Source organism: Elephas maximus, chromosome X (genome assembly GCF_024166365.1).
Source record: "Elephas maximus indicus isolate mEleMax1 chromosome X, mEleMax1 primary haplotype, whole genome shotgun sequence".
Lineage (NCBI taxonomy): Eukaryota > Metazoa > Chordata > Mammalia > Proboscidea > Elephantidae > Elephas > Elephas maximus.
In genome coordinates this window covers 20,718,037-20,730,351 of record NC_064846.1, presented here as the reverse complement: position 1 = coordinate 20,730,351, position 12,315 = coordinate 20,718,037, and the positions used below count along the sequence as shown (strand labels likewise).

The window sequence follows — 12,315 nt, the reverse complement described above, 5'->3', positions numbered from 1 at the left end:
GGAGAAAGGTGTGGCAGTCTGCTTCCATAAAGATTACAGTGTTGGTACCCCCATGGGGCAGTTCTACGCTGTCCTATAGGGTCGCTATATATTGAATCAACTGGACAACATACAACAACAACATGTATTTGAGAGCAGGCCAACTGCCCTGAAGCTGTGGCCTGGCTTCTGTGCTGTGGCCTGGCCCTGCTTCTCAGTATGAGATGGAGGGTGTGCCCAGGGAAGAGTGGGAAGCTACTACAGAGGCAGTGGTCTGTACACGTGCACACGCATGTACACGCATGCACACACACATGTGCATGCAATCATCCTTCCCTTTTTTGCACATCTAATGAAACTTCTTGTTTTAGATCTGTTACTTTACAACTTCTAAACCTGCCCATCCTTTAGGAAGACAGAAAAGAGAAACATTCACCTTTGTAAGGACTGCAATTCAGGAGGTAAATCACATCCGATGTAAGCACCATTTGTAATACAGTATTCCAGTAAAGCATTGAAACAGGGCTCCTGTTTAAAAAGAAAAAGGAAATGAAGAGAAAAAAGAAGGCTGGTTGCAAATCATACAAAAGCACTTGTGTTTAAAGCAAGAGAAATGGGTCTGCATGTGTCCAGGCAGATACTCTGCCCAGGTACCCTGGCTGGCTAACTAGGGAGGCAATGCAAATGCAAGGACCCCGAGGCAGGAGGTCCCAGGCCTAAGCTGTTATGAGGACACCCCTGTGCCCTAGAGCCTGGTGCACAAATGGTCTGCTCAGCAGAGACTCTCTCTTCGTGGTCCTTCCCGGGCACAGGTCTCGAGCCCTGAGTGATCCAAATCACAGGGGTCAGGCAAAGCTGGCTGGACTCAGTTTCCACAGACGTCATTTCCAGTTGATATCACACCTTTCCCTCTAAACCCTTCCCTTCTCGGTTAAACAAAAGGCCCACACTCACTTTGGCCAGAACGTGAGGGTTTCCCAGCACAATCAGTAAAGCTTTGGTTCTGGTGATTGCAACATTAAATCTTTTTGAGTTGGCCAAGAACCCCAAAAAAAGCTTATTATCTTGAAAATTGATTTCACTTGATCGTACCTAAAAAAATAAAGAAATAATATGTATTTTTGTTGTTATGGAAAGAAATTCACAACATACGAAACAGTTTAGAAATGTCACGAATCACTGTGTCATTTTTGGAAAAACAACAGGAGAAACAAAACTATATTATCTATTTGTGTATACACCTGGAGCAAAATATTTAGAAGGAAGCACTCCAAAATGCTAACAGTGGTTGAGCTTGGTGGCAAGATTTTGGGTGAATTTTATTTTCTTATCAGAATTTTTTAACATCTGCAATTAACATATACTATCAGTTGTTTTGAAGCAGCAGTCAAGAAATCAATCGGCAGCATATTGCACTGGACAAATCTGGTGCAAAAAACCTCTTTTAACTGTTAAAAAAGCAAAGATGTCACTTTAAGGACTAAAGTGCACCTGACCCAAGTCGTAATATTTTCAATCGCCTCGTATGCATGCGAAAGCTGGACAATGAGTAAGGAAGACCAAAGAAGAGCTGATGCCTTTGAATTATGACTGCCAGAAGAACAAATAAATCTGTCTTGGAAGAAGTACAGCCAGAATGCTCCTTGGAAGTGAGGATGGCGAGACTTCATCTCATTTACTTTGGACACGTTATCAGAAGGGTCCAGTCCCTGGAGAAGGACACCATGCTTGGTAAAGTAGAGTGTCAGTGAAAAAAAAGGAAGACCCTCAATGAGATGGACTGACACAGTGGCTCCAACAATGGTCTCAAGCATAACAACGATCATGAGATGGCACATGACCTGGCAGTGTTTTGTTCTGTTGTACATAGGGTCGCTATGAGTTGGAACCAACTTGACAGCACCTAACAACAATGACGTGAGTTGAATAGAGATAATTTAAAAGCCTCTGTGCTGCTATTTCACTTTCTTCCCCTTTAATTTCCACCTCTTTCCTAATTCTGTAGTTGCTTTTTCTTACATCTTGTCCCTTGCCTCTACTGCATTTACCACCTTCCCCTGGACACCTCCCCTTTATTGTGTTCTGCACTTTGAATTAGAAAAAAAATCTTCTACAGTTACTGTGCAAGGAGTCTTCATTCCACAACTGAGAAAAGCCCAAAGGCTGTAATGGGTTACTGTTTAGTCTCTGTTTTGTATATCTGAATGTAATGAAAACACAATCAAGAAAATTCCAGTGTGTATCCCCACTAAGGAAACCCTGGTGGCACAGTGGTTGAGTGCCACGGCTGCTAACCAAAGGGTCGGCAGTTAGAATTCACCAAGCGCTCCTTGGAAACTGTGGGGCAGTTCTACTCTGTCCTATAGGGTCGCTATGAGTCGGAATCGACTCGATGGCACTGGGTTAGGTTAGGTTAGTTATCCCCACTAAAAACAGGGTTGCATACGGTTGAAATGATGATAGCCATATATTCTTGTCCTTGAAATTCCTCTACCGATCCAACCTTTATATCCATCAGATCTATGCTTCGCAAAACAATTCTGATTTTCTCCACCTTTAAAACAGACAAAACCGAGAGATTACAGATCTCATCTTACAGATATGACCATTTATTCTTACATAAAATAGTACAAACCCAATATTAAGAAATGTGCAATATCATTTTTCAAGTCTATACCACACTTCATCAACTCTAAAATACCAAATCTTGATTTTAGATATGTTACAATGGGGAAGAAAGGGCCAATGCGTATGAGGATAGTAATCTTTTATGGGGGAAAATCCTCCATCTCCCCCAAGTCCATAGCAATGACAGAGTAATTGTATTTTGTAAAAAAAAAAAAATAAATAAAAAGCTATGTCCCCACCTAAAAGTGAGATAACTCTCTTCCTGGACCAGTAGGGGATCCCAATGACAGAGAAAAATGGGAGCTGAAGCCACAGCCTGTCAGGCTTCAGGAGCAAAAAGTAAATTACTGCAACCAGAAATACATATCCAAAGGGATTTGGGCAGCAACAGGAGCAAGGTTCACCCACAGGAAGTGGGGAGGGGTGCGGGTGCTGAGAGGCAGAAGTTGGTTCTGCTGCTGAGGCTGGTCATGGAGGCACTTGTTTTCCTGTGACATGGTGACCAACACTAAATATAAACCTACTGTTTATGGCTAAGCTTTTGTGAAGTAAAAGTATAAAATCATGTTATGACCTGCAACATCATGACAGTGGTTTCTTCTAGAGAGGAAAGGAGGTGAATAGAGCTGAGGAAAGGCATGAAGGAACCTACAGTTCATCTAAAATATTCTGATTATATTAAAATAAACCTGAAATCCAAACCAATTTCACAAAAACTTACGAATCACCTACTTTGTAAAAGGCACTACTATCTCATTACTAACACTTCTTGACCTTCCATACATCTCCAAGTTAATTCTAATTCAGTAACTTAATCTAACACATATATTCTAAGCACACATTAGGTGTCAGGTTCTCTGCTATGTGCTGCGAACATAGCAGATAAGGAGACAGATGTGGGTTCCTTACAGTGTAGTTGGGGACCAACCAACCACCCATCTGACCATCCATCCATCCGATCGTCCATCCATCCATCCGCCTGTCCACCCGTCCGACCACCCGTCCATCTGTCCATCCGTCCAGTTGTCTGTCTGTCCTTCCGTCTGTCCATCTGTCCAACATCCATCCAATGAATGTCTCCTATTTGCCAGACTCTTGTTCTTGGTGCTGGGGACTTATTAGTGACCATGACAAAACCCTGCCCTCACTGCACTTTGATTCTGGTTGCAGAAGACAGATAATGAACCACTAAACATGTTATAAAATGGAATATCAACTATAGTAAGTACTGGGAAACAATGAAGGAAGCTAAGAGTATACAGTGTGACTGGGGGAAGGGGGCCTATATCGAGATTGTCAGGGAAGGGATCTTTGGGGTGATAATGGAGCGGAGACCTGAATGAAGGGAAGGAGCAAGTCGTGCCAAGGATAGGCAGAGGCCAGCCACCCTAAGTTCCACTGCATGTTTCATGAGGCCCTGCCTTTCCACGTGCTGCCCACTATGCCTGAAAACTCTTATCTTTCAAGGTTTATTACAGTATCACCCTTTCCGTGAAGCCTTCCCTGGCTCTCCCAGTCAGACTGCTCTTGGGTTCGACATCTTCCTAAAGGCACTTTCGACCTGGTAGAGTAGACTGTGAATTCCCTGAGGGCAGTATTTGTGCCTCTTGTGTGTGCACACCCAGGGACATAGCCCATTACCTGACACACGGTAGGCATCTATTTTTTTTTTTAATGAATAAACCACTTTTTAAACAATGTTTACTACTTTCCTTCCAGAGTCTACCTGTATTCCTGAATCTGGCTCTTCTAAAATCTGATTATATAGATTATTCCCTTCTTAATCTCCCATTCAATCTACAAATATTTATTGTATGCTACTCTATGCTAGGGGCTGGTGATAGGCACAAGGTCAGATCTCATAGGCCTTATGGTCAATTAGGAAGATGCAGGGAAACCACCTGTCTATTCAAACGCAGGCACTACAGGAACACAAAGGATGGTCTGGAGCTGATGAGGGTGGTCTGGGAAGGAGTGAGAAAGACATTTCCAGAAACATTACTTGATAGGCGACAAATAACACATTTAACAGTGAAATGTAAAGTATGGCTATTATTTCCACACATAGTTCACACCAACTACAAGTTGGAAGTCACTAACTGCAGGATGTCTTCCAAGAATGTGAAGGTAAAGGAAAGGAGGCACCCTTCTGATAATAAAATACAAGATCAGTGAGTAATGGTTCACAGCAGAGACCTCTAATCTCCGAGGATAGCATGCTCGGGCTCTGGCTTGACCCAAATAGCTAAGCACAGAAGGTATCACTCAAAAAGCAGGATGGTCTGGCCATGGAATCCTAAATATAGAATCATCAGGGAGATGAGCTACAGCTGTCCCTGGCCACCTCTCCCCACAGCACTCCAGGGGAGGATACCTGCTGCCCATCATGAATGTCAGTCTGCTCCTGCCTGGGGTGATCACATGGACTCATGGAACTCGATGCCTTTATACACTTCCATCCATGGCTCATTCCCTTCACTTTGTTGGTCCATCTGATAGTCATATTTCTTATGATAAAGTAGTAAAGAATGATCCTGGCCTCTAGACTTGAGTCTCTTTTGAATCTGTATCAGTAAGTACCATCAATACAATCGTGTTAGAATGCCAATGAGGCTGAGGTACTTGCCCTTTAAGGTGAAGGCCATACTTGAGTTTTGCCATAGAAGTACAAATGACATTTTCAGCAAGTCATTTCTTCATTGGGAAGGAGCGTCCCAGTCATGACGCATTGTGCAGGAGTGTCCCATGCTCCACTATATGCCCACAGTGCTCCCTATTTATTGGGACAACCTAAAAGGGCCTCACCCATTTCCAAATGCTCACTAAAAGGGTAAAATCACCCCAGTTTACAGTCACTGCTCTAGGCGGTGGCACATTCACCAAGGTAACACCATCTTGCAGCTAGTCACTAGGCTAGCCTCCTATAACCTGGATGTGTAACTATGTAGGCTTTACAATCTGAATGTTACCCATTACTGTCATATTTTCAACACGCTGAAAGAAAAGTCCATGGGGATTTAAACCAAACATGGACCATTTGTTTGTTAGACCCCAGAAGCTAAGTATAATTAGGCCAAAAGGATTTCTTATAATGCTTATGATCTACAAAAAACAAAGCAATAAGAAAAGCAAGGAAGAGGCATGGGTTGGGCATTTTGAGAAAGGCTAAAATGTGGAACATCGATCTGATATATAATGAGAGGTGAGACCCATAAAAGTGATAGTCTTGAATGTGTTTAAACTCAGAGACTCTTGGAGCCTATATTGGTACATATGAAGAAGAAAGAAGGGAACATTCTTCCACATTGAACATTGGACATAGCAAATGATTTGGTATTGACAGGTCTGGCTTAGTGGTGTGGCATATGGTCCTAAAACATGATGGTGAAGAGAAAGGGCTCTGGCTTTGGATTCTAGTTCCAACACTAACTAGCTGTGTGATATTCGGCACATTACTTTCCTTGTTTGAGCATTTGTAATCTTCTCTTTACAAACAGGAGAAATCAGTACCTAACTCATAGAAAAACCATCTTCAGAGTAAAATAAGATGATGTCTTTATGGGCTTAGCATAGTGCATGGCACATTAACATGTACTCTGTCATATGAAACAGAGCCACAAGGAAAGAATTTTCCCATCCAAGATACCCACAGAAGCCCCTTTAGGAAACAGTGGTTTTCCATTTAAAGTGAGCTTATTTTTGCCTACCATGGCATTCTATGAACAGCCAAAGAAACAGGGCTGCAATGACATCGTAAAATGAGGCTCTTGGTAAAGCAGCACCATACCTGCTTCCGGTAGGGGGTGATCACACCAATATCACTCGGTGACAGGTTACTTGAGACACACTTGGTAAGAAGACAGCAATAACGCATGACTTGCACTGCTTCAGCTGTATTGAACCATGAGGAGCCTCTTCCTTCCTGCATTTCATTGCCCTATGTTAAGGAGGGGAGAGACAAAGAATGGAGCATAAAGTATAAAAACATCATTTGCTCAACAAGTGTTTATTAAAGGCCTATGTACAAGGCTAATGTTTTGCAAATCTGACCATTTATGAGTTAGGTGAAAGCAAGAAAGCAATAAATAGAACAGAAAAGACCCCTATTCTTAGGGATCTCACACCATAGCAGGGAAGACTGACATTAATTACATAATTGCTAACAATTGTATGAAGCGCTACAAAGAAGAAAGGCAGGCCCTACAAGAGTGCATAATTGGAGAACTGACGACACCAGAATGGGAGTGGTGATGTGGTCATGGAGGGACTCCTTTATGAAAGGGAGGCTGGAGCTGACTCTGAAGGGTAAGCAGGGATTCGATAGCAAAGTGGGCAGGATGTAGGAGAACAGGGTTATTTGGTGGAGGGGACAGCATGCACACAGGTCCTAAAGTGGGAAGGATCATGACACATTAAGTAAAAAAGGCTGATGTGGCTAAAAAGCTCAGAGTACAGGCGAGAGTAGAAACGAAGGCAGGGTTGAGGCAGGCAGGGATCATTCTGTATAGGAACATGCCAACAGTAATGAGGACCCAATCAAAGGCCAATCAATTCCTCCACACAGGCTCATCCATTCTTTCCCTTGCAAGAAATTTGCTCGCATTCAGTCATCTCCTTGTCAACAGCTATAGCTTTCACTCTTCTGAGTGCTAGCAGCAGAGAAAATTAATTATTAATGGAATGGGAAAGTATAGTAGGGCTTCTCAACTGATAAGAAAATTCAATGAATAGTAACTGATAAAACTATCAAAATCAAGAAAAAAGCAAAAGAGGAAAGAACAATAATAAATTAATAAAAGATGAAGGAATAAAATTAAATAAATGTAGAATAAGTTGAATGATCTCATTAATAAACTGCTTTAAGCCTCACTTTAGCCAGTCTATTTCTATTGCTCTTCTCCAGCAAATGTCTCTTACAAATATCTAACAACAGGTAATATTTGAGTGCTTATATAAAAAAAAAAATTATTTTTACCACTTACCAGGCCATTTTCTAAACCCTATACATGTATTAACCCATTTCATCTGAGAAGTAATCAGCTGTTTGCCTGTCTCCCCCAAGGTTCAAAACCCCCTTGAGGGCAAAGAGATTATTTCTTATTGGTTTTCTGATTTTCAGGGAGTAGCACAATGTCTGTCACATAATAGTCATTTATTAAATGTTTGCCTAATTATCATACAAAGTATACACACAGAACACATATAAAGCACAATCATTTAAAAAAACAGTGTGGTAAATCTTATTTTGTAGCTGGGCACCTGAAATGACTGACTTCCTAGTGTTATTATTTTCACTTAACATAAAAAATCATACAAGAGTTCAAACCGTAAAAACGTACCCTCACACCATGAAAAATGAGAGGAAAACCCTTTCTAGGCAATTTCTCCCAGCCAAGCAAAGAATTCACTATGTTAGGATTTGCACAGACTTCGAGTTCTTGATGATAAAATAGTTTAGATGGCAATGTAAGCAAAGCAGAGTGGGATCTGTAGTTCTTCACAAGCTTTGTAACCTATGAGAGAATATGGGGCACTTTAATAGGGCGATCAATACACAACATACAAGCAACAGTTTTTGTCAATAGAAAAAAAAAGTTCTGCTTGGCAAATGCTAAGAGGCAGATCAAATTCTACTGTCACTGGGCAACTTCCTCTCTTCTGTGAGTGCTTACTTGCATGTTCTCTTCATCTCAAAATGAAATCAGTTGCTTAGGAGGTGCTCTCACCACTAGACCAAGCTCACGAAATGACTTATTTAAGAATGTTCGGTCCATTTGTAATATAAAATTGGCTTCCAGAAATAAACAGACATGGATATCGGCAAAAGAGAAGAGAGGCTCTCTTTGAGCCTATTCTGGGTCTGGGCTTCAGGATGCCTAGACATAGCCGAGGAGAGGCAGAGTTTCTGTTAGGAAGGGAGAGCCAGCTTCTGCCCCATGGAGCCAGGAAGCAAGGCAGTCTTGAAAGGGATCAAGGCTGAAGGAAGGTGATACGCATATTTTATATGCCGGTCATCTGTCTGGCTACATGTGACTCTCTGAGTTCGCTGCCTTGTGACTCCATTGCCTGGAAATGAGGCCTCATTTAAGCTCTCAACTCAGTGGCAGAGAATGAAGGGATTCAGGGCTACTAATGTTGGGGTGGCTATGTAAATGACAACAACTTGGAGCACATGGTGGCTGTGAGATTTTTCCCTCCACTGCCAACCTCAGGAGTATCCAGTTATGATTGTATTGAGGAAGCTGATGATATTGATATCACCAGTGTGCTGAGAAAGAGCAATATCAAACACAGGTTCAGAGCAAAATATTCCTGTACTGTACATGTTTAGAGAATGTTACTTGGCTAGTACTAAGGACCAGTATTACAGATTCAGGATTCTCAAACACTAGTGTTCTGGGGAGCTTCTTAAAATGCAGATTCCAGAGCCCAGATTCTGCCTTGGAGGTCTGCTGAAATCCCAGGAATTTGCATTTTAATAAGCACCTGAAGTGATTCTGATGCAACTGGTAAGAGAACACTGTCTTGGCCTCTTTCTTTGAACATTTTCTTTTCTTTAGGCCAAGTTAAAACAAACAAACAAAAACCAGTTGCCATCAAGTCGACTCTGACTCATGGTGACCTCATGAATGTCACAATAGAACTGTGCTCCATAGGGCTTTCAATAGCTGAGTTTTCAGAAGTAGATCAGCAGGCCTTTCTTCTGAGGTGCCTCTAGGTGGACTTGAATTGCTAACCTTCTGGTTAGCAGCCAAGTGTGTTAATCATTTGCACCACCCAGGGACTCCTAGGCCAAGTTACAAAAGTTATTTGCAACATTAACAGAGTAACACAACCTACATTTTTTTCCTATCATCAACCTCATGGGAAGTCTTCCGTGATGCGTAACTAGGGTATGGCAGGTATTGCACCAGCCCTGGGTGCACAGCACCACTGAGCAGTTTCTATTAACCCAGTGCAGCCAGCGCCATATCTATGGAAAATGGCGCCTATGGTAGGCACTGAAATTCCGCCGTGTCCAAATATCTGACACTCCTCTTTTAGATAATTTTACCATAATATCATCTCAAAAATACAAGTCAAGCTTGTTAACCTTTTAATTAACACATTACTATGCTTGAGGAAGGACGTTGAGCTGTACCAGGTTAATAGAAAAGGCTCAGTGGCCAAGTGCTCAGGCCTAGTGCAATACCCTAGACACGCCACTGCTTCCATCAACAGTAGAATGCCTGAAATTCCCTGATAACTTGCCAGGGGACCCTGATGAGACAAGGTTCAGTGTCTCTGTGACAAAAGAGCAAGTCTGTATGTGGTTAGGGGAAATGAGTTTGAATTGGCATTCATACATTCCTCATGTAGTTTCTGTTGCCCTGCACGATAATGAGTTTTCTCAGGTGAGAGCATTTGGGCTTCTTACAGTGTAGAGGTGTGAAAGGAACTGAGGGTTTTTCTACCTGATGGATGAAAACTCTCTCAAATCTTGCCCTTCTTGGTATTGCAGAAAACTTTTGCCATGGAGTGTGACTTTGGGGGGGACAAGGAAATAATGAGATGCAAAGCTTAATTCACTGTGACCACGTTGACACAGAACTGTTCACATATGAGCCACGGAGAATCCTTCTGTGTGGCTATTATGTGCTCTAATACAACTTCACTTATTCATTAAGATAAACTGAACAACAAAAAGGTAAATATGTTAACTTACCATCAAAGGGTTGTATGCGCCACAATCACCAAATGCATTTTCATCTCTTTGATACGCTGGTCGAGACATCAATCTTTCCAACATAGACACATTCAGCCCGTAAGCCAAAGCAAGTCTGGATTTGACAACTGGTCCAAGCTGCATGGGGTCTCCAGCAAGCACAATCTATGCACACACACACACAAAACAATACCTGGATACTTTTCCCCTCAAAAGAATTTTATGTCCGTAGAAATAAGACATTAAATTACCATAGAGAAGACACACACAAAAATGTAGCTAGCTTACTTTGTTTACTTGAGAAGCTTAAGCGGTGTTCTGCAAAGGTAAAATGTTATCATGGTAGTCTTGCCAGGAACTTTACATGAATTATTTCGTAAAATTTTAACAACATACCCAAAAGGTAGGCCCTATCATCTGCAATATATAGATGAAGGCATTGAGATTCAGATGGTCTGGCTTGCCCAAGATCATTTAGCTACAACACAGTACAAGCACAACTTGAACCTAGGCCTGTGTGGCTCTAAAGCTGCATTTTTTCCTATAGGCATTTCCCGAACATTTACTGAATGTGCCAGGCTCTGTGTTCAGTGCCCCATAAATAAATCCAATGCAGACTGCAAGTCTCATCCAGAGCCTCAACCTTGAAGGTAATCAATACTATTCTGCTTCTCTCATTCCCTTCACGCAGGGGCACACTAACCAGTAAGGAAGGTACACATGGGCTTACTTGTGTTTACTTCTAATCTGTAGTGCACAATTTCACACTGGTTTCATCATGTCAAAAATGAAAAACAGGTGAAATTGTGCACTACAGATTAGTAAATAAACACAAAAGTAAGCCTGTGCGTACCTTGTTTATTGGCTAATCCGCCCCACCACCATGTTTGCTATTGCCCAAAGTACACATCTCTACATTTACCTAACATTATTTTCCCCCTAATTATTCTTTTTTTTCTCCTCTGTCTCTTCTTCCAAACTTTTTAATTCAGAGATAACGCTCATACAGGGAAGTACACAAAACATAAATGCATGGCTTAATGAATTGTTACAAGGCAAATAGTCATGTAACTACCACTTGAGTAAATAAATGAAAACATTCCCAGCACCCCAGAAACTACTCAAATTCCATATCCCAATCAGTTGTCCTTTCCTCCCCAATGGTAACCAGAATCTTCTTTTGCTATACTTTAATAGGACTCTTTGTGAACTTTATATAAACAGAATAAAACAGTATGCATTCTTTCATGCCTGCCTTCTTTATCTCAGTATGATGTCGATGTGGTTTGTGCATGTTATTGTGTAGTGTTACAGTTTGTTTCCAATGCTGTATCGGAAACATTCTACTGTGTGAAGATACCACCGTTTATTTTTATTTTGCTGTTGACATTAGGTTGTTTTCAAGTTTTGGCTATTACAGACAATGGTACTACAAATAGCTGTTGACAACTGTTGCGATTCATAGGGTTTTCATTGGCTAATTTTAGAAGTAGATCACCAGGCCTTTCTTCCTAGTCTTTCTTAATCTGGAAGCTCTGCTGAAACCTGTCCACCATGGATGACCCTGCTGGTATTTGAAATGCTGGTGGCAGAGCTTCCAGCATCATAGCAACACACAAGCCACCACAGTACGACAAACTGACAGATGGGTGGTGAAAGTTGTCAATGATTTCATTCTACTCAAATCAACAATCAATGTCCATGGAAACAGCAGTCAAAAAATCAAACAACACATTGGGCAAATCTGCTGCAAAACATCTCTTTAAAGTTTTAAAGGACAAAACAACATTTTGATGACTAAGGTGTGTCTGACACAAGCCCTGGTCTCTTCAATTGCCTCATGAGCATGCAAGTGTTGGATAATGAAAATGGAAGACAGAAGAATTGATGTGTTCGAACTGTGGTGTTGGCAAAGAATATTGAATATATTAAGCAAATCAGTCTTAAAAGAAATAAAATCAGAATGTTCTTTAGAAGTGAGGATGACAAGACTTCAGCTTGTT

At 41.4% G+C, this 12,315-nt stretch overlaps 1 protein-coding gene across 1 annotated transcript in view; it reads right to left on the bottom strand.

The window, feature by feature from the left end:
• Positions 1–411: 411 nt before the first annotated feature.
• Positions 412–12,315, bottom strand: part of LOC126069556 (RNA helicase Mov10l1-like) — a 64,753-nt gene continuing 52,849 nt past the window's right edge. Inside the window, exons 21-26 of the mRNA XM_049873036.1 lie at positions 10,313–10,477; positions 7,947–8,120; positions 6,395–6,544; positions 2,426–2,533; positions 934–1,071; positions 412–507 (exon numbers count right to left, since the gene is read on the bottom strand). Of these exons, the coding sequence (XP_049728993.1) occupies positions 412–507; positions 934–1,071; positions 2,426–2,533; positions 6,395–6,544; positions 7,947–8,120; positions 10,313–10,477 (831 nt within the window). The remainder of the gene's footprint in view (positions 508–933; positions 1,072–2,425; positions 2,534–6,394; positions 6,545–7,946; positions 8,121–10,312; positions 10,478–12,315) is intronic.